Source organism: Cololabis saira, chromosome 15, assembly GCF_033807715.1.
Source record: "Cololabis saira isolate AMF1-May2022 chromosome 15, fColSai1.1, whole genome shotgun sequence".
NCBI classification, from domain to species: domain Eukaryota; kingdom Metazoa; phylum Chordata; class Actinopteri; order Beloniformes; family Belonidae; genus Cololabis; species Cololabis saira.
This window is the reverse complement of record NC_084601.1, coordinates 8,731,815-8,755,848: the sequence shown is the minus strand read 5'-3', so window position 1 is coordinate 8,755,848 and position 24,034 is coordinate 8,731,815. Positions and strand designations below refer to the sequence as shown.

Sequence of the window (24,034 nt, the reverse complement as noted above, 5' to 3'; positions counted from 1 at the left end):
AAGGTTTGAACATTTTAATATCCCATGCCAATTATTTATTGTATTCATTGTTGTTATTGTTCCCAAAGTCTGCTTTAAAATAAAGGAACATATTGACATTTGAGAGAGTTCCACCTTTTTACAAAAAGTATCGAAAAGTATCGAAATACATATTGGTATCGAAACAGAAATTTGGTATCGTGACAACCCTAGTCTACACTTCATTTGTGGTGGCTCATGTGAACTCTCAATGTGCTGTTCAAAGACAATGCAAATAGAAGCGTTCAGGGTTCATACACATTTTAACCAACAAATTTCCATGACTTTCCCATGACTTGGCAGCAAGTTTCCATGACTATACATGATAGATATATATATATATATATATATATATATATATATATATATATATACATACATATATGACCTCTAAAACATCAATGTATGAATGAAATATAGGAATAAAAATACGTAAAAAGTCACCACAGTGGAGATCTAATGACAATTATGGTTTTATGCAAAATAAACATTTGTTTAAACTAACACTGTTATACCAGCAATATGTTGTAGTATATGTTGTATAGTAATCTAATATTGCACAGTCACATTAAAGGACATATAAATCTAAAAAAAAAATCTAACCTTTCTAGGCAAATTATGTCCACCTGCGCTGAGAAAACAACTCCGACCGTCTGCCTCGTCCGTCTGCCTACTAAATTTAAAACGTCATGTGGAGTTAAAGCATCTGTCCAGTGTGAGAAAATATCTGCAAGTCCTTGACAATCAAAAAAAAGTCATCAGGAAAGAGCAAGAAGACCCAACATCCCCAAACGACCCCAGTCCCACTGCTGCACCTTCAGGGGGTTGATTTACCTGCAACAGGTAGACACACTGATAATGGACTATATTGTTGGAGAATTACAGCCTGAAAAGCCACCAGGACAATAAATGATTGTATTCAGCAAGAGTCTCCAACCCTGGTCCTCAGGACCTTCTGTCCTGCATGTTTTAGATGTTTCCTGCATCATCACACCTGATTCTAATTAATGGTTGTCATCAGCTTGTCATCCAGGTCTGCACAAGTCTGTTAATGACAGTCATTTTTATCAAGGCAGGGAAACATCTAAAACAGTGTTTCCCAACCTCAGTCCTCAAGGCCCACTGTCCTGCATGTTTTAGATGTTTCCCTGCTTCAGCACACCGTGATACAAGTGGCTGTGTCATCAACAGAGCTGTGCAGACCTTGATGACAAGCTAATTAGGACCATTAATTAGAATCAGGTGTGATGATGAAGGGAACACATCTAAAACAGGGGTAGGCAACCCTGGTCCTCGAGTGACACTGTCCTGCATGTCTTAGATGCTACCCTGCTTTAACACACCTGATTCTAATTAATCATCGTCATCAGCTTGTCATCCAGGGCTGCACAATTCTGTTGATGACACAAGTACTTGTATCACGGTGTGCTGAAGCTTACGTCTCACCTAAAAATATTGAAATGAACTGAATTTGAACTAGTTCAAAATGAAAATGGTGAACTATGAACGTAAACTGTTCATTTTTAAACTATGTGAACTGAACTTTGAACTAGTTCATGGAAAGTATGAACTTGCACAACACTGCAAATAACTAACATGAACAATAGGCAGACAATGACCGCACAATTTTGAAAGGAGGAGCCTCTGCTCGTACTCAGAAACATCACGGCCGATATACACACACACAACACTTCTAAATAAACTTCTCCAACTCATCCCAGTCTGTACATTAATTTCTTAACAAACACTTAAGTTAACAGAATGATTGAATAGCCGTTTTTTTAATAAATATATCTTAAAATGATGTCGGGAGCTGTTTACAGTGCTTACCTGTTGCTGTTAAGACCGCAAGTAGTGATTCAGGCTTTCGTCAAATAACATCACATATCTTTGCTTTGACACTCGTAAAGTGAGTCCTTTAAAGTAGGGCGCCAGTCCAAATGTACACAGATATGCGCATTTGCGTTCGCCACAAGCAAATATCGTTGTTATTTGGCTCTCTCTGGAAACATACCCTGGAAAAGCTGGCTTAGGTCTTCACATGACTTGTAGGAAAAGTGAGCATTATCTACCTTTAGCGCCCATAAAACTTCTGAAGGTAGCACTTCATTCCTGGTGAGAACATTTGAAAGAGTCCCTTGTTTGGAGGACTCGGTGGCGGTAACTCCTGCTGCAAACTGCCGGTGTTGTGCCAAAAAGTGATTCCTGCCAGAATCTGATTTCTTCTGATTTGTGGCCGCGGGAGCGCGCACAGCAGCCCGTTGAGCGATAGCGCTGAAACGTCAGATTTTCAGATTATGAAGCTCAAGAATGAGATAAAGTCATATTTAGGCAGAAACAACTTTTCATTAACTGTATTTGGCCTTCAATCAATTTTTGGAAGGTGAAAATGCCTATTTTGTGTTGTAATGGTCCTTTAAAAGAGTTAAAAGCAATCATGTGAGCTCTAGAGTTTATATTATGAAGCTCAAGAATAAGATCAAATCATATTTAGGTAGAAACAAACTTTCATTAACTGTATTTGGCCTTCAATCAATTTTTGGCAGGTAAAAAGACCCATTTTCAGGGGAGAAATCAGATTCTGGCAGGCAAACACTTTTTGGCACGACACCGGTGTTCTGCCATTTACTACAAACTACAGAGCTACAATTTTACTGTTTTACTCCCTAAACCACTTCCTTGTCTCTCGCCAGGCCGTCATTGTAAATGTGTTCTTAATGACCTGCCTGGTTAAATAAAGGCGAATGACTGAATGAATATCAAATAAAGCAATAGAATTGTGGTTTTTTTCAATGTATCGTATAATGTTCACAAAGTGTAATGTAATTCATGTCATGGGTCGTGTATTTTGAAGTATCAAATACTCAACATCCCATATTATCCATTTTACATCGTGCAAGAAATGATGCAAACTTTGAAAATCGACTGTGCGCATGCGCAGAACCACAAAGTAGCATTTCTCGGCAGGGAGCAGAAATTGGCAGAACACCGGTGTCACAGTGTTTCTTGTTGTCATTTTTATTCTTTTTTTGTGATGTCATGACCGAGATAAACTAAACTAAAAAAAAAAAAACATTTTTCTCTGGGGTCGGAAAAAGCTTGTGATGCGTGAAGCCTGAATTATGGTTCCGCGTTAAATCGACGCCGTAGGGTGCGCGTCGCCGCGCAACTTACACGTACCCTACGCCGTAGGCTATGCGTTGGTGTAACGCGGAACCATAAATCAGCCTTGACGCGCAAGATGCTAGGCACGTCATGCGTGAGAGCACAAGACCTTTCGACACGAAATATTTATTGATCAATTTTAAATCTACCTTATAGGCTGTTTGTTATTACTAAATGTTATCAAGTAAAAAAAATAAATTCCATGACAAAACGTTTGGGGTGAACTTTTGTTTCAAAAACCTTTCCAGGCCTTGAAAATTACATTTTCAAATTCCATGACTTTTCCAGATTTTTTTCAAAACGTACGAACCATGCATCCACTTCCTGTTTCATGGCAAATGACGCAGGTTCTGTTATTCATTAATCCATTAAACTGTGTGTTGCTTGAGGACAGGTTCGGGTACATTCAGTACAAATCTCAGGCTGATCTGATGAAGCACAGCGTGCTTACAGGACATGCAGTAATGTGGCAAAAACCATTTTCATTAGCCACTGTTGACATGCATGTTTACCAGTTAATAACAAAAGGAGCAGTTTGGACACTACAGATGGATACCCAGCCAAAATGTATAGCCAAAGAAGCTGGAAAGCTTGTTAAGGCAAAGCATGGCAGGGTCAGTCACATGAGCTTATTTTTTTCTTTCTAAAGGCAGAACTATGTGCAGTAAGAGCCTGAAGGGAAGAAAACACATCTGGGGGCACCCATGCAGCACCCCAACTGCCCAGAATTTACATCAGAATCTGATGAATAACCCTCATATGTATAATTATGCAACCATTTTTCAGCTATTCTTGTTCTTGGAAGGTAATGTAAAAAAACATCTGCACTTAATGAAGCCTTAAAACACAATTACACACATGTTTATGTTAAAGCCTTTGAATTGAAGATGGAGGTCTATACTTGAGTAACTAATTGACTGGTTCATTTAAATGAAAATAATGAAAATGGTTCTTGTCCACATATTTAGACATGATGCAATTCCATGTAAAGTGTAACAATAATAGTTTAACTTTGGAGATATTCGCAAAATATTCACGATAATGGTGGTTTAGTCTTTGACATCAACGTAATGTTCCAATTCCATTAAAGTTTGAGATGTCCTTTTGTTATATATATATATATATATATATATATATATATATATATATATATATATATATATATATATATATATATATATATATATATATGTGTGTATATATATATATATATATATATATATATATATATATATATATATGTGTGTGTGTGTGTGTATGTATATATATATATATATATATACACACATACACACACACACACACCGACATACACACACACTGGACAGTGTCTAGCACACTAACTAACAATTATCTGTACAGGAGTACAGGGGGCACAGGTTACAAAGGTTACAAAGGCTTAATTCAGAATGATGTCTCTGGAAGTCAAGGGGGTGGATGGAGAGAGGACAGAGGAACAGTGCAAACTAATAAAAGTAAAGATAAAAGGATGGGGAAAATGTGAGAAGACAAGTGCAAGAGGTTACTAATATCAAAGCAAAATGTCAAGTGCCTTGCGTTATGCTTCGACCCCTCCTCACCATGACTGCTTGACTTCCTCAGTTTCATCTCTCTGGCTCTTCCCCCTTCTCTCTGTCTCTCCGTGAGTCAAAGTATTTATGTGATCAAGAGCCTTACTCCGCCACAGACGCATCTTCCTCCCTGAGAAACCAGCCATAAGCCACAGGATTAAATGCGTGTTAGAGAGCCTGTGCTGTGCAAGATTGCTCGCCAGGCCCACAGCGCACACAGTGTGCTAATAGTCCAAATGCATGTGTGTTGGAAAGACAAAAAGTTGCCCTGAAGCTAGCCAGAAACACAGCTGTACCAACTGTACATAGAATATCAAAGGAGTTCTGGCAGCAGAGAGACATGACAAAAATGCTTGACCAGTAACTAAAACAGATAAATGATTTATGGAGCCTCATTAATGGAAAACATCAATCACTGTCTTATAATTAGCATCAGAGCCATCAACTTCCCCAGTCAATCGCTGATATTCAGTGATTGGTTACAAAAACCTGGTTAAAGGACCATTTCACTGCCCAGCTGCTGCAATTTAATATTGATGACGACTAGCATTAAATTACTAGACACTACCAGGGGAGGATGATTATATTTCAATTTAGCCATGTTTCAGAAACAAAGAACGGCATTGCCATGGCACGTCGATATAAATTAAAGTTTGCTATTTTTATTAGTCTAGGTTAAAGGGGATCTATTATGAAAAACACGTTTTCTCTTGCTTTAACATATATAAAGTGGTCTCCCCTCAGCCTGACAACTCAGAGAAGTAGGAAAGCAACCAAATTCTGCAGTGTCTGTACAGCCGCCCGGATGAGCCGTCCAGTGTGATGTGGATCTACGAGCCGTTCAGATTCTGCTCCCGTCGTTACGTAACAATGGACGCGATTTACATAGGTTGGCCTCCGATGCGTGAAACCACACCAACTAACTCCGCCGGCCGGAGCTTCCGCCATTTTTTCGTAGCGGGGTATCGCGTCATTCAGGCAGCCAATCAGCACAGAGCCTCATTATCATAGCCCCGCCCACTCAGAATCCCTCATAGAGAATGGGGTTAGAGAATGGGAAGATAAAGACATGGCTCAGAGGCTGAATTTCTAATTTATTTAGCAGAAACAATCAAAAGCTTGTTTTTAAGACATTCAAGGCATTAAAATAGGTAAATAAAATAGGTATTAGATGCCATAATAGGTCCCCTTTAATTGCACACTCACATGCTGCGCACTAGCCTTCAGCATTCGCAGTGACAATCCCTCACTCCACTGGATGACCAGAGGTAGATTACCTGGCTTTCTAATTGATAATTAATGCTTGATCGTTGATCAATGTAAGTCCTTTGTTTAAGCACCGCTGAGATCCACACGCTGTCAGGAAAACTCTTGACAAGATTATTTCTTACATGCAGCTCTCGTTTTTGAGTCTAACAAGCAATGCGCCTCAGAATACAATCAGGTCTGAGAGACAGTGAAAAATTGAAATGTGTGGGGGTTTTCCATCTGGTGTGTGTGTGCATATGTCTGGTTTGGCATGTTTCGTGAGTAAATTAAGCCTTGGGAGCCACAGTGTAAATCTGACTGACGAAATGAGGGAGGAAGACATTATGGAAAAGAAACTTTCAACGGTTGAAAGAAAAACAGGAGATGGAAAAGCTGAGAGAATCAGGGGAAATGCTCTGCTGTCATTTTGAAAAGCAGAAGTAAGGTGAGATGATGAGAAGGGTAAATCTAGTCAAAAAAACTTGAGTCAAAAAGTCCTAGAGCTTAGCATTATTTAACAGAAAGCATAACAATGCATTGTTTGTTTTTCAATGGTGGAATGACATAACAATGAGGACTGGCATAGTTTTGCACGGTGCTTTGGCAAGACTTTTTACCCAAACTGATAACTTAATTTTGCTTCAGTTCAGTTACACCCTCATGGGTACATTACAGATTCTTAAATGAGGTTAAACATGAAGAAAAGTGTTTTTTCTAGCTTCACTGTGTTTAGCTCAAATACAACACATTTGGTACGCCAGTGTGAATTGTTATGAATGTGAAAAAAAAACAGTGGCACAAGGAGACTTTGGTGACATACCCGACTAGATTTACTCCCCAATCTCCCACAAACGGCCAATATCCTGCATGGGCCATGGCTGTCCCCATCAGTTTCATAGGCACAATCTGAATGAATTGAGGACAATTAAAGTGCCTATTTGCTTTTTTTCATATTTTCAACAATCCACTTTTAGTCGCTGTTACCTCTACAATAGAGTGCTTGCAGAATAACTCCAGAAGCCTGTAATTATTTCAAAACTACAAAGACAGAGGATCTCAAGTTGAGGCGCTTCCTGAAAACAAGTAGATTTGGCTCAAGTAAAAGGTTGGTGGAATTCCTCAAGGCTTGCCAAGGGGCAGACATAAGGACTCATGAATATACACAGCTCCTGTTGCCTTTCAGACGCGAATGATTTCAACTTTCTCTTGAAATTATTTCAAGGACAAATCCATCCATGCAGGTTTAAGCCGAACATCATATTCCAAATATAAAAGTGAGTAGCACGGGCCCTGGATAGCTCATTGGGTTGAGCGGGCGCCATTTGTAGGGGCTACAGTCCTCGTGCGGCCAGCACAGATTCAAGTCGGCCTGACGCTCTATACTGCAATGCCCCCCCTCCTTCTCTACCCATTTCGTGTCTACCTACTTTTTCAATAAAGACGACTAGTGCCACAAAAACAATTTTTAAATATAAAGGTGAGTAGCATGATGAACCGTGACAACAGAGATTACAGCTAAATGTCTCTGTTCAGTTTTACTAGACTATTTACCTACTACTGAGTGACATTCTAGATTAAATCATCTTCTGCTCACTCAAATATAGAAATACACACACACACACACACACACACACGCACACGCACACGCGCACACACACACACACACACACACACACACACACACACACACACACACACATACACACATGTGTTTTCCTAAAGGCTCTTGTTAAACGATGTAAAAGTAGATAATGACTCAATCAGAAAATATTTGCAGCCAAAAGTCAATAAAGGTTAATAATGCCATAGCAAAAATCTCCATAGTTGTATCGCTGTTTGAGCAAAAGATGTTTTTTTTTTCATTCTTTCTTAAACAAGAGTGAGATTCAGCAGTTATGCTCACAGAACCTATTTTTGCACCAATTTGTGTACAAATGCTGACTGTCAACATAAAGGCGACAGTTTTTTTACCACGTGTAGTTCGGACAAAGTGCTGTCTTTCAGGTTTAGATTTTCTGCAAATTTAGCAGCAGTCTGGGCCTTTTTCATACGTTCATTGCTGGTCCAGTAGACACTAGAACACTAGAATTATTAAAATACAAGAACCATGAGAACGCTAAAATAATGAGAACACTAGAACCATGAAAATACTAGAACCATGACAACACTAGAACCATGAAAATACCAGAACCATGAGAACATTAGAACCATTAGAACATTAGAACCATGTTCACGTTGCTTTTTGAGCCTCTGGTCATGTGCAAGATTTTAAAATGAAATAAGTTTGAAAACACTGGAAAAAAAACATTACAGGCCACTTTGGTGAAATAAAATCAATGCCTTAATGACTGAACGTTATAACATATTGCTGAATCTATTAGCTACTTATTTAATGAGTTAACAGGCCTAACTTAACAGCTACAGCCATTATGAAACGGCTGGCTCATTTTGCTGCATCCTTTAAAAACCTTAGTGTCTGAAATGCCAGAATTTACACATTAATTTACCTATTTCTTCAGACTTGTTCAACCAACATTCTATTAACTTGCTTACTTTGGCAGCCTATACATCTACCCTCAATGTTTCATTGAACTTAAAATGCTTTCAATTAAAAAAACACTGCAGATATCTGTAAATACAAAACTTCTTACCTCATCAAGACTTGGATAATATCTTACAATATGAGTTATCTTACTATGGTCAAGCACAGAGACATTACCGTTACAAAGTAGGCCCCTACAGGGCTTAAAATGAAATCTCACCTTTCTTGCGTATGACTGGTTGACACCCAACAAATCACAGTTTTATCTTTTATCCTAACCATCAAAGAAAGTCACAAAATAACCTTTCAAACAAGTTTACATAAAGGCCAAAATGTCCTGATTATTAATACCTCAGATGCTTTATTCTAGTGTGTCTGTGAAGGTTCGTTGCAGTAGAAATCCATCGTATTTCCATTCTGCTAATGCTCATTCTCCTGACACCGGAGAACCACACAGGCAATGACAAAGGAATCTCAAGGCAAGGCAAGATTATTAGCACAATTCAACAACAATGTGATTCAAAGGGCTTTACAGAGACATTAAAACATCACCGACTTCACAAATAAGAAGCATGATTCCACGCTATTGTTCACTTTCTTGTTTAAGTATCAGTTTCTGTCTCTCCCCCACTGCGTGCCGGGTCCTAAACCGTATGTTCTGGCTCCATCTTCCTGGCTGACCATTATCACCATCCATGGACACAAACACAGGCTGGGCCAGAAACCTTGTCCAGCATTCATTTGCTGGTCTGATCTCTGTTTTCTACTAATTCCCGCCCCTTTTTTCACCTAATTCTTTCACTCATGTCCTCCTACTATACTTTTATTGTATGAAGACTGCTTTGCTCCCACAGAGGTTTCATCTGACACATCAGTGTGGAGACACGAATGTTCTTGTGTCTCATATATGGACATTTAGTCAGAACCACTTGGTGATAATTTTCAAGGCAATAGGGCAGTCCTTCAGATGTTTTATTTTGTCACTGTAGTCTGATATATTTCACCATAGAGCTAGTTCGTCTATCACATGTCTGTATTTCAAACGTTCTTTGAACATTACTCATCATTGTAGTAACCAGCTGCAATGGGACCATGTCGCAAAAGAGATTTGAGGTTTTAAAAGAGTGCAGTTTTACATTGTCTTGATCAATACCGATCATTTTGTTGTCAAAAGCAATCCAACTTCTTAGCAATATTTTGTTGGCCATTTGTGCTCGAGTCCAAGGGCTCGTTCTCAGGTCTAATCCCCAAACAGTCTTCCTCTGACCTTATCAGTTCCCACTGGTAAGATCCAGATATAGATCCCAGCACCCCGTGTATCCCAAAAAAAGTGCTAAAGGGGTATTTAGAGCCTCAATGTCTGACGCCCAAGGGTTTCTCAGCAGGCAAGTGTCATTGTGTGTGGGAGCGAGAATGGAAAAGGAAAGTGGAGGAGTCACAGACGAAACATTACAAAGTGCCTTAAACTGTGAGGATTTTGCCATTTTATTTCACTAGAATGAAGAAATTTAGGGGGGGTAAAAGAGGGAGGAGTGAGAACGGGGAGGATAAGGACAGAAAGTGGGAAGATACCCTTACATAACCTAATTTAACTGAAATGCAGTTAAAAAAAAGGGATAAATGAGTATGGAGCTCGAGATTTAGAACAAAATGCTGTGTAAGGCTTAGATCTCATCACTATAAACAACTCACGTCCACCTACACGCACACACAGTTTGGTATAAGCAACTCACGTTCGCTGCCACAGCCCGAGAGCTACCGCAGGAATATTTATTGGCTACCGGCTCAATGGCTGTATTGAAGAGAAGGATGGGAGAAAACAAGGGACGAGGGAAAGAGGCTGTTGCCGCTTCTGCCCCGTTTCTCCCCCCTTTCCCTTCACCCCCCTGCAAGACATTCTCTCCATCTCTCCATCTCTCTCTCTCTCTCAGCTTTCCTCCGCAACACACCGCACACACGGACGCGCGCACATACCTTCCTCCCCACTCAAGATTGATTTATGGTTCTGCGTTAAACCGACGGCGTAGGGTACGCGTAACCCTACGCCGTAGGCTCTGCGTCGGTGTAACGCGGAACCATAAATCAGCCTTCACACTCTTGCACCGACACCTCGCAGACATCCCCACGCGCACGCAGACACCCCCCCAACACACACACACACACACACACACACGTGTGCATCTCTCCTTTTCCACACGCACAAGAAGAAAAAGAAGCATCCTCCTTATGAGCGCAGCAAAAAAAAAAGTGTCACACCAACCGTGACTGCGAGCCCATGAGAGAGGACATTTGTGTCACTGCGTGAATGTGTGTGTGTGTGTGTGTGTGTGTGTGTGTGTGTGTGTGTGTGTGTGTGTGTGTGTGTGTGTGTGTGTGTGTGTGTGTGTGTGTGTGTGTGTGTGTGTGCGCGCGTGTGCGTGTGTGTGTGTGTGTGTGTGTGTGTGCGTCGCATCCCTTACCTTGCGCGCGCGAAGAGAGCGAGCACAGAACCAGACTCCACAGAAAACAGCGCATCCCCGTCATTCCTCCGTTCGTCATCCTTCCATCCGTCCCTCCAACCCTCCTCCTCTCCGGCGCGACCCTCTCCATCATCCCCCGGTACGGGGGGCGCGCGAGACGGCGGTCCGAGCCACTGTTATTATTATTAGGAGCCTTATAATAATAATTATTATTATTATTACCACGGCAACATCTTCCCTCTGAGCTCTCGCCGGGCCGCATGCTGCCTCGCATCCCCCCTCACCCCCCCCAAAATAAAAAAAAGGGGGGGTGGGAGAAAAAAGAGGGAGACAGTGAAAGAGGGAGAGGGAGGGAGAGAAGGAGAGAAGGAAAAGGGGGGACAGAAAGAGAGAGACGCGTGCTTTTTTTTTTCTTCGCCGTCTCCTTCCAGCATAGATATAAATCCTTTCACATCCGTTCGATGAATTCAGTCAACATCCACCGGAGAGCAAAGTAAAGACGCAGAGGGACCGGAGGGACGGGCGCACAGGTTGGCGCCCCTGCTCACGATGCTCGCTGTCAATATCTCTCTTCTTTCCCCTCTAGTTCCATTACCAAAAAGAAGAAAAAGTGATATAGAGGGAAGGAGAGATTCAGATCCACACTCCCCCCTTCATCCTGATAGATCCCGTATCGGCTCCGGCGTCCCTCCTCCTCGTTCCCCTGGTGGTTTTGTAACGTGCGTCTCCAACAGAAATGCCCCGAGCTCCTCTCTGGATGCGTTCACACGCACAAATACCGCTCCTGTGTCCTGTTCCCGTACTGTCCTCCTTCGTCCATTCACTCATGCGTCTCTCAAACCCTGTCTTCCTCCTCTGTCACAAACTGCGGGGATTTTTTTTGTTGCATCTTTTTACCCCCCCAACCCAATGAAAGAAGAGAAATTCATTATTCTCATCATCATCAGTCTCTCATTCCGCTGACTTCTTTCACACGAGCATCACCGGTCACTCCTTTATATATCCTTACCAAATAAGCCAAGTCGAGCCAGCTCCGAATCTAGACAGCCCCCTTTTTTCTCTTTTTGGAGGCATAAAAATGTATATCAAATTTAATGAAAATGCCTGTCGGAGTCCAAAAGCAGAGTAGGGAACATGAATCCTCCCCAGTGCACTCTTCTCTCCGGTAAGGCTGGATGGTGTGTCTTATCCCTCAGCCCGCCGGTACAGAGATGCTGCCTTCAAGTCCTCCTCATACTGTTAGCTCCCGCCTCTGTTCACGTGCTCATATAGCTGGAATTAATACTGGCAATAGTGGACTCGTGTAAAGATAAATGAATAAATGAATAGGATCTTTTCAAGTCAGCTATGGTTAAGTGTAGGCTATGTAGGCTGCACTGTAGATGCTTTGGAAGGGGTTATGCGTTGGTGTCCTGGACGGAATGACGATTTACAAAACTCCACCTGTGACCAAATTAGGAAAACAGACTCAAACTACTCAAAATCCAAATTGGAAGTAAATCACAACGACCCATGTTACCCGAGGTCTCCTTTAAGGTGGACATACCCCCAAACACCTCCCAGGGAGGCATCCATCCCGCTGGCCAAGAAACGTCTTCTGGTTTGGGCATCAGGTAGTTTGAGGTAGAAGCAGTTCACTGGTTGAATGAAGTAACAATTATAGAAATGTATTTAATGTAATTATAAATTATCGGCACAATCTGACAACAAACTAAGCTACGCCGGGGCACAAACTATGTCTAGAATGATCAAGTTCAAGTGTACTCCATCAACAAGTGTTCCAGCTGACGATTACTGGCACCGAGAGTTTGCAAGGTATTTAAATAATGATGATTTTAAAAAGTTAAAGAAGATGAACAACACTTATTTAAATGAGATTCACTAGAGACAGAAACACAAGTTGGAGGTTCCAGACAGGCTCAGTCCCAAATTATTTCAACTGATGAATTTTCTCAGGGGGAAGGGTTTTTTTAAGTTACATTTTCCATCATATATTTATGTTTTTTGAGGACGTGATCTCATCACAGTCCATCTCCGATCACCAGTTTCTCGCAGCATGGCATGTTGTCTTCCTTCAAAGCTATTTATAAACGGGGGATGTTCAGAGTTGTGATGTAGTCTTTATTCTCAGTCCTTCATCTTGAGCTGGTCTGAGCTGAGGGAGTTGGTGCCGGGAGGGGGGGGGGACTTGAATTCCCTTAAGTAGAAAAATGACCACAACCAGTATCACGCTTCAAAGAAATATGACAGGATTTCAATGCAACTCTTATCATAAAGCAGTCCTACAGGAAATTTGTGAATCTCATTCTGAATGCATTCATGTTATTGACCAGCTTCCCTCGCTGCAATCGTAAGGATGAAACTAATGGTACTGCTGATTTTCTAGTCATTCCTTGCAGCCGAGTGGCGTTTCAGTGTAATCTACAGCGTTTGTGTGATAGCTGAAGGGTCATGAGAGAAAGCAGGTTCAATTTCGGTTTGGAGAATTCCTAGCATGACAGGGCACCTAGTGTCTATTAATGCATCCAGAGGAGTGTGTGACAGAAGGTTCTTGTGTGTTGGTGAAACCTGCTCCTGCTCCCTTAAAGCACTCTTCTGCCATCTACAGGCGCATTCTCTCCCCCCGTCCTCCTTTGGTTTTTCTCCATTACAACGGCAGTGTTAATCACATTGGTATAATCTCAATATTCACCACATAACCTCGGTCTCTGGCAGTGTTCATACTGTCTATACCCATATAACTAAAATTCTGTATGTGACCCCCCCCTACACACACACACACACACACACACACACACACACACACAGATTTCCGGGTTCTCCTTCGGTTCCAAATCTGTGCAGCTTTTAAAAATCAATCAGCTGTTTGTGAGGTTCATATCAAAAGAGAGAGGGAGGAAAGAGAAAGGACAAAATGGGGAGAGTAACTGGGAGAGAGGGAACTGAAGGGGGAGGAGAAGGGGGAGACGCATGAGAGTTAACGTATATGGAGCTGTGAAGAGAAGAGAAGCAATAGGGAACAATATTGTATGAGAATAAAATATAGCTGATGAAGGGATGCAAAGAGAGGAACACTAGTCTATACAAACAATATAAATACGTATAAACCCAATAAAACAAGAGTAGAGGCAAACAACTAGAAATAAGGGGAGGGATATATAGGGTAAGGAGAAACATGGGATAGAAGATAAAAAGGATGAGTGATTTAAAAAAAGAGGTCGTGTGGAAATAGCAGGTACAAGGTGTAAAAGAATTGTAGATGGACAGTGGGGGCGAGCGAGGAGGTGGGAGGGGGTTTCTGTAGTGGCTCAAAAATAAAATGGAAATGTGTGAGAGAGAAGCAGCGACAGAGAGAAAGAGACACAGAAAGGATGAGAAGACATGAGGAGAGAAAATGCTGGAGTCTTGCATGAGTAATTCGCTTTTCTCAATGCTTCTTTGCAGTGGCCTCAAAAAGTAGACGTTCAACTGGCAGATGTAATATATTCCAACTTGTCCTAGAAACCCTGGAATCTAAAATGCGCATTACTATGCTTATTCTGCTCTGTGTTAAGTTTTATCCAGAAGAGCTTATACAGTATACAGCGAGCAGGTGGAGGCAGCCGTGTCTGTTTCAAAGCAACGCTGTTGACAGAACCCAACCTGTCAGCCTGTCCTGATTCATCCCGGCTGGATTTCCCTACGCAGATACTGTATATCACTGGTTCAAACGAGGCCAAGCATTTGACAGCTGTATTTCCAAAAGCCTATTTATTTGTATCCATTAACGCATAAATGCTGTGATGACAGCAATCATCTTCTTTTTGATGATTGCAGATGATGTACTCGGCTTTGATCCTGAAGCAAACAGCTGACAACGGCTTAAATCAATCTGCATTTCTTCTATGTTTCTGATCCTTATTGTAGCAATATTGAACGGCAAAATGCAACAGAATCAAATCCTTTAACGACCCATTTACAGATATTATGTTTTGCATTGGTTTTGTCATGACTGAGTTATCCTGAGGCAATGCTACACAATGCAGCAGTAGTAGCAAACACACCCTGCGGGAAATAGTAGTTTGGTTTGTTTAGTTTGAATACTAATTTCATTTACAGTTAAACTCCTCAACATTTTCTTCTTTTTGAAATGAGATGATATCAGCATCAAGCGTCAAATCAGATATTGTCATCCAAAGGCTCGCTTGAGATGGATTTGGATATCAGATGGCCTTCAACTATTTTGGTTTCATCTAGAGTGTCTTCACATTAACTTTTCACCCAGTTACTTCAGAGAAACTTAGAATTGTCTTCAGTTTCATACCAATCACTCATCAGTGTTGTGAAAAAGATGTGGTTTGAAGCGTCTCATGACTGGTCAAATTTCTCCAAAGTAGCTCCTGGAACGCAGAGCTCTGATCTGAGCTGGGACCAACAAATCTTTGAGATATCTACGTTTTCAACAACGACAAGTCGCCAGTGGTTACCAGTGGTTTCCAATGGTTTCCAGTGGCCGCGACAGCAGAGCTGTCCCTCTCTACATTCAAGAACACCTTCGTGAACTGCACTCCCCCTTCCCAAGCTGCATTTAAATGTCATCTATTAGTGGCACTTGGCTTCAATTATTCAACTAGTCTTACTAGTTTGTGATCTACTATTCTCAATCCTGTGTCTTGATTCTCTTCCTCTGTGGAACGTTGTTTTGGATAAAAGCATCTGCTAAACGTAACGTAGGAAGTCCAGAAATCCACCCATACGTGTTCAACGTACAGTGTCGATGAAGGGCACAAGTTGCTGGGTGACCCATAAGGTTTCAGGGAGTGGTTGGCAGATAAACTAGTTTTATACGCCATAGCTTTCTATTTGTCGCCAAACAAAGCTCTGGTTTCAGATTGAGCCTGTGGCTGAGGATGAAGAAATGAGCGAGGAGCAAGGAAGGTGAGAGTGTGGATCCATCTCTCCTAAAACGTAGATAGGAGTTGGGAGCGTTTAAGGTCATCCAGGAGGTGCAGTTGTTCGCTGGCTGCTTTCAGGTTTACTTTAGGCTGAGTCAGCTGGAGATTGACAGCCTCCTGGGGAGGGGAGCACTGAGGCTCACACATTTATGGACCATTTGGAGCTGCTTGTGCAGATGATTGCTTCAAAAGAACATTTTACTCAAGAAGTAGAAAATATGTTTCCACGGTTTTTCACATAAAAAGGTTGCTAAATGTCAAAAATGTCCCCACGTCATCCACATGTCTTCCAGGAAACAAAAACAAAGCAGTTTCTGTTACAGCAGACCAGCTGTGTTCCCGTTTCCCATTGGCCAGAAGAGTGACATCATGACACATACAGTATCGGGATGATGTTGTTCTCGTGAACGGTCACTAGCACTTTGGTCTGTGGTAGTATCTGACCAATCAAGACTTTCCCCACCATGTGGCTTTCTTTTTTTTTTTTTTAACCTTATGATGATGCGAGTCCAAAAAAATGGAAACACATGATTTATGTCACACTGTTCAGCAGGACAAATGATAATATTGTACCTAGAATTCAGAAGTTTCCTGCATCTCTAATGTTTTGGTGAAAAGGACTCATTCTGTCCACGTGTGATGCATCCACTCCCGGTCCTTGTTTGTTCATCCACTGAACTGAAAGTAAACTGAGGAAAAACGAGAAGAAAGCAGATGCTCAGGTTGCTGCCTCAGATTGGTAACATGCCACTGGATGTTAAGATGCTCTCCACCATGAGATATTTTATCTAAGCATGCTCGATACGGTGGCAGCTACCTCCAGATGTAGCTTCTACGCTTGAACAGCAGGACGGTGTCACCTCCATGCCAAGGCAGTGAGTAGTCAATTAGGTTGAATATCATGCAGAAGATTTACTGTTGCTGTTCAATTTCTGTTGCTGTAATTGTTAAATATCTTCTCCTAACTTTTGCTAGTGGATCAGGGCTTCTCAGTCTTATAACTGACTGAAAAGATATCCAATAAGGAGCGTGGGAAAGGAGCTGCTGTCAAATCAGAACGATTCCCATTTCACAAAATGTAGATGAATATTTGTTCATGAATATTTGTTCATCACCAGCTGCTTATGTGCAAGCACTGTTGCTGATGGGGTGTGTATGAGGAGGGAGACAAATTGTGTCAATTGGACGCTGAGTCTGTGGGCCTGTTTTTGTGAAAAGTCCTTGTCCAGGAAGAAGATTTTACAGCAGGGTGCCAGTCGCACCCATACATAAACCCACACAAACCTCATACACACATCAAGGTTTGGCTCTTATTACTTAAACCAATGGCAGACAACGTCAGGAGTGTTTTTACAAGTATAGCTACCGATGCCACCTGATTGAAAAGAGGAAGAGACTAACCAGCCTTTACAAGATGTAGCCAGTGATACCAGACTTCAGACAGACTCCTACGACTTTACTATTCACATTCATCTAGACGACAAAAGTTCCACCCTACATTATATGCTAAGTAACCATGACTAAAAGATATATGTATACACAGTATATAAATAGCTTTTTTAAGACTATTTTGTGTCTGCCAAACAAGATAAACATCATTCATTTCGGAAACTAAGCATCTTTAAAAAGAACTTAATGTTCCTGCTGTCTGCTGCTTTACACAGATGTCATTATGACATTTTACAGAGAATAAATGGAGACATCAGTGCACAATTAGGCAGTATATGTAAAATATAGACAGAGCATGGCATTGTGTTACATAAAAGATGGATTTATTGCATTTATTCATCAGCATCCTTCCTTTATTTAAAATAAAAACCCATTTCTAACACAATATCATAAAAATGTAAAACAAAATCTGCTCATCCAATGGATGGTTAATCAGACCGTCTTTCCATGCATTTTCTTTCCCGTTTTCATGCTTTTCAGCAGGGATAGGCGTCCTGCATGCCATTGAGTGAGGAGCAGGCTAAATCCCTGGACAGATCACCAGTCCATCAAAGGGCCACACAAACAAACAACGTGCCTTTTTACTCGGAGATAACTAGCATAGGCATGGGGGGACCATGCAAACTCGAAATGGAAAGGCCCCAGCTGGAATTGTCAAGTCGAAAAAATTCTTGCTGTGGGGCAAGAGTGTTGACAATCAAACCTCTCTCCTCCCTAAAATCTAAAGGAGAATTATTTGCATCCCAATAGTTTACCGCTCGGATTGTTTTTGATACATATTTAGTGTTTGGGCTCATTCTTATTTAATGTTATTTGACACAAATAGAAAAAATAATTATTTTTGCAGTATTAAACACTATTCTGTGAATAGTGTTCCTTATATTTTTACACACTGGAGTGTGATATTGATGTGGTGTCTGGTATTTAAGGGGCAGAGCAGACTTAGCCCCCAGCCACCAGTTCCCATTACTTTCAGATGGTGGTGATTTGGATGCAATCTACTGCACTTTACAGTGCTGTGTGTGTGTGTGTGTGTGTGTGTGTGTGTGTGTGTGTGTGTGTGTGTGTGTGTGTGTGTGTGTGTGTGTGTGTGTGTGTGTGTGTGTGTGTAATTTCAAATAAAGCAATGATAGATTTATGTGTGAAGCCATTTTGTTGAGATGGACTGGATCTAAGTGTTGTACAGCTTTCTTTGATACTCTCTTTGATTCCAAGTCTGCTTCCTTTTTCATTTTACAGCCCCACATGATGCCCACAGGAATGAAAGAATCTTCTAAAACGGTTATATACATCTCATTCTCTCATCTCGCCACCTCTTTCCTCTCCACACTGGCAGGGCTGGACACAATCCTAACCTGCATAACACAGAAAAATGCACACACAGGCCAGGCATTTGAGGACCGTAAATCCAGCAGCAACGGAGAGGCTGTCACGAGTCACACCAAATAAATACGGAGCCTCGGTGAGCGTGCATGTATGCGCAAGCATGTAAACTATGTGCATGTTTGTGTGTTTGGGATGAGACGGGCTGAATTTACAGATTCAGTTTAATACAGTGAACAATGAAGCCACATGAAGACAGTCATCAGGAGAAAATGGGGCAGGTAGGTACATCTGATTCATGGGTTGCAGTAATCCAGTGCTTCTGTTGATATATATTAAAAATTATGCATAGATACTCATGAGTTTTCAAGTTGGGTATTAGAGTTTTTTAACTTCATTTGATTAAGCAACATGCATGTACAGGACTGTCTCAGAAAATTAGACTATTGTGATAAAGTCCTTTATTTTCTGTAATGCAAAAATGTCATGCATTCTGAATTCATTACAAATCAACTGAAATATTGCAAGCCTTTTATTATTTTAATATTGTTGATCATGGCTTAAATCTTAAGAAAACTCAAATATCCTATCTCAAAATATTAGAACATTCTGGGAATCTTAATCTTAAACTGTAAACCATAATCAGCAATATTAAAATAATAAAAGGCTTCCAATATTTCAGTTGATTTGTAATGAATCCAGAATCTATGACATTTTTGTTTTTTTAATTGCATTACAGAAAATAAAGAACTTTATCACAATATTCAAATTTTCTGTGACAGTCCTGTATATGCATATTGAGTCATGTTTTTGAGGACTCTACAGCAAGTTTTTCAGTTGTGTGAATTAAACCGCAGTTCACGCGTGATGCTTTCTGCACAGATAGCAACACCTCCCCAGAGAACTTGGAGGAACAGCAGCACATCTCTTCCCTCCACGCTTTTTTCTACCAGTTGAATGGATGAGTCCTGCTCAATTTTCTCCCCCCTAAGCTTTTATTCCAGCACATCCTGTACAGCTGTCAATCTCTCACATTCTGCAAACACATAGCTTTTCCTTGTCAGCCAGACACACTCCTGGATAGTTGACCAGCTGGTTCAAAACTGACTTCTTTAAAGAAAACAAAAAATAAGACTAACTTTGAACAAACAAATGACAGTAACTATACAGAAGAAGCGTATCTGAAGGATCATGATAAACACACACTTGCATTATTATTTGCAGTAAACTATACTTGGCTAAATGTAAAAACTACTTGGTGTGTATTTTATTTGTGTGTTTTTAAGTTTGTTGTGTGTTGAAGTTATGTTTAAGACTAATGATCTTGCTTTAACTGGTACCTGCTCAGCTTGGCTCCACTTGACTCTATTCTGTTTTAAGAGTTTTCCACAAAGTGATACTTTAGATTAGATTAAATTAGATGTATTTATTGTACCCTTGGGTAAATTTGGTTTACAGTGAGTGCTTCCTCATACAATCCAAAACCATACACTCAACAACACAAGTTAAGTGACGACGGTGCTTTGGCTAAAAGAACAAAGAACAAAAAGGACAGCCCCAAGATAAGAAGCAAGATAAGTTAAGTACTTTCGGTTAGTACCTCAGACCTACTCAGCCGGGTTTCTAACCCAGCTGACTCGGGCTGAAAATAAGTTGTCACCAAGCTGTAGTCCACTGATTGGCCAGAGTGTAACGTCTCTAATGGGTCTTGAAAGCATCTCCTCCACACCTGCCATATTTAACACCTGCCAATAGCGACCACGGTGTTTATTTTACAACTAAACTTTGGTCCAGTGAAAAATGGCAAGTAAACCTACTCCGTGGTGCAACGAAGAGGTCCATACGTAGCTTGTGGCAGTCGACCACATCCAGAGGGGGCTCAATGGAGCAACACGTTCTACACACACATTCAGGTGGTACTGAACTGTAATTTAAAACGATTGAGACCGAGGCGAGTAGAGTCGAGGCATGTCAAGTCGAAAACTGTATAATGGAAAAGGGGCTTTAGTATCCTTACCAGGGCCTTGGCAGACTCCTGTAACTGTACGGGATTGGAGCAGGTGTTGTGAATTGGTGCAAGGATTAGCTGTTCTTCATTGGCTATCTGAAAAATCCAGCATAAGATTAATTGACCAAGTTCAATCACATACTAAAAACCTCAGTTACATACTCTGTTTGGCCTCTTCATTAGGTACACCTGCAGAAGTGATTGATGGATATGTGCAGTGTCTGCACTAATTTGGTTCTGGTATCAATCTTTTTGGGTGAAATGAGAGCCTAAACAAAAGGTTTAAGGCTGTGTGTTTAGGTGTAATATATGTCCCAAACTCAACTATGGTTATAAACTGTTGGTAGTGAATGAAAGAAGGAGATTACATCGATAAGTGGATGAAACATGTTTCCTTTCCCAGGTGGATGAGCATCCTTAGAGATGAGATGAGAACTTCCGTCATTTGAGTAGGGTTGTTGCTCGTCCACATTAAAAGGCCCGCAACGAGCTCCTTTTAGCATCTGGATAGGATGCCTCCTGAATGCTTCCCTTCTGAATTGTTTTTTGAATCTCCAAATGGGATGAAAATCCAGGGAAGACATAGGACATGCAGGAGAGACTACAGTATATCCGTTGGTTGGCCTGGGAACACTTCAGTATCCTTCCAGAAGAGCTGAAGGAAATGGCCAAGGAGAGGTAGCTCTGGGCCCTCTGCAGAAAAGGATTGGACGAATTAACAACTAAAATACTAAATTGCTTGCTATCCTCAATACCAGAAAACTATTCAAATGTTGTAATAAAGAGAATGGCAACGTTACAAAGAAAAAGCCTTGGTATCCCAACTTTATTTTGAAATGTTTCACAGGATATCAACAAAAGAAATCAAGTTGATGAGGGAAACACAAGAAACATATTCCATTCAAAGAAAAATAAGTTAATATTCAATATGATTTAGTGGACTAAAATATATATTAAAAAAAGAAAATGATTGCATTGCCTTTTTTAATGTATATTTTCCATGGTATTGTAGAATACAAGGCACAGCCTCCAATTATAAAGGTTCCTCTTTTGTGAAACCATTTTGCATCTGAGGATGTTTTCACACCTGTCCTGTTTGGAGCAGTTGTTCCGAAACAGTGAGCGTTTCCCCCTAAAGATCGGTTCGTATATATATGAACACGTCAATTGTGCTTGAATGCGGCACAAAACAAGCGAGCCGAGATCGCCTAGGAGAGGTGGTCTCGGCCCGATTCCATTCCAGACCTGGAGCAGTTCGTTTTTTAATTTGGAGTGAGAACATAATTGACACAGCAACCGACACAACTCCATTCATTGTGTGTGTGACCGCGGCGCAAGGAGAAGACTCAGTGCAGAGCCTCCACCACCTTATCTCCTATTGGACACAACTTTCTCTCTTCTCCCTTCTCTCTCTTCTCCCTTCTCTTCTATTCTATTAATTTCACCGTGCCGCGATGTTGTCACAGTGAAATTAAAAAAATTTTCAATTCGAGCAGGCAGGCGCGGCGCAAACGCCACAGCAGGCGCCGCTGAGCTCGGCGGCAGAGCGGTCCGTTCTTGCACTGGTAGCACATAAATGAATGGGATCGCCGGCAGCGGTCTGCGCTTTGCGCCCTCTCTGTGAAAGGGGTTATAACCAACCCAAACAGTTGGTTTGCGCATGGCATTTGTTAACAACTTTTAACCGCTACAGACGTTTGCCTTGTGAACACAAACGCCACAACCGAAAAACGAAACAACTTTATCGATTTAGCCCCTGAATCGGAACAAAACAAACGGGCCACAGGTCTGAAAGCACCCTTAGATTCTGAAGGCAGACACCATCTCCTGGAGGCTCAAAACATCTTAATTTAGTAAAAGTTACTGCAAGGGGCCATTGCTTTAGTTAGAAGGACCTCCCATGACACAATGATCACCTTTTTTCTCCTTGTGTTGACTTTCTTCACTATGCAGGCCTATGCATGTAAATAAGCCCACAACACCTTTTTCCCCATTGCAACCATCTCTTGCCATGTGTTTGGGTTTATGTCACCATCCTGCCTTTTCACCCCCAACAACAGATCAAGGCAAGTATTTATGGCTAGTTTTATCTACTCATGAGGTCAGCAAGTATTCACTTCATTTTGGCTGAATTATATATTATAGGATCCCAGGGGAATTTACATACATACATACGTACGTACGTACGTACGTACGTACGTACGTACATACATACATACATACATACATACATACATACATACATACATACATACATACATACATACATACATACATACATACATACATACATACATACATACATACCGTTGTAAAGACTTTACATCATTACAATGGACTGAAAGTATTGTTTACGGAGCACAGAATTAATAATTTATTATACAACTTCAAACACACTATTTTTACCCAAGCAACATAAATAAGCGATAATAAAGAAACGATCAGTGCACTGATTAGAGGAAAGTTTTGGTTTTTCTTCTTTTTTCTTCTAAATCAGCATTTAAATTGGTAATTGTAGCTCGGTAATTGATAAATCAATGCCATATGGGTGTAGGCTGATGGTGTTCCCAGAAAGATCGTTAGCCACTCTCAGCACAGAAAAGTCCGCTCTTTAAAACACCAACCCAGAAACAAGTGGTGACTTTAAAGTGGCAAAGCCTACTTCCTTCACCCAATCTGTAGATCAATAGAAGCCATTTCACAACCAGATGTTTCAGACTTGATTGGAGGTAGTTTTCTGATACCTTTGAAATCTGAATAAATGAATGTTGTTCACTCACTTTACCTCACTGTTTAATATGGTTTAGTGGAGTAGTAATGCTTGCCTTGCATTTACCGACACCCACTATTTTTTGCCCAAAAATTTACAGCTGTGAGCGGTATGATTCACTCCCTATTTTGGGCTTCTCAATACATGTTTGGTTAACCGTGGCGACAGTAAAAAAAAACATTACCAAATGGCGATCTGTATTTTCCTTGATTACTGGAAGTAGGCTGGATCACGGTGACAGTATGTTAAGCATCAACACATGTTCTGGCTTCGAGATTTAAGTGTTCCCTTTTTGAGCACAAATGATCTGCTGAGCACATAATCTGGCTCTGATTTTGAATTGCTGCATATGATTCATAAATTTAAAATTGGTTCGTATATTCATTCGGGCAAAGTTCATTTACGAAGGAATAGATTTCCACTGTGACTCAAAGATCTCTCTCTGGATTGTAAAAGCAAACTAGCATAATAGTTAGATAAAGTCAAGACCCTGAGGGTAGGAAAAGTGTTCAGAGGTGCTGGAAAATACACCATGTCAAATGGTTCC

The 24,034-nt window shown here is 41.0% G+C and overlaps 1 protein-coding gene across 1 annotated transcript in view; it reads right to left on the bottom strand.

The window, feature by feature from the left end:
- csmd3b (CUB and Sushi multiple domains 3b) overlaps positions 1–11,097 on the bottom strand; it is a 470,660-nt gene extending 459,563 nt beyond the window's left edge. The window contains exon 1 of the mRNA XM_061742392.1: positions 11,004–11,097. Within this exon, the coding sequence (XP_061598376.1) occupies positions 11,004–11,082 (79 nt within the window). The 5' untranslated portion in view covers positions 11,083–11,097. The remainder of the gene's footprint in view (positions 1–11,003) is intronic.
- Between the last annotated feature and the right edge of the window lie 12,937 nt (positions 11,098–24,034).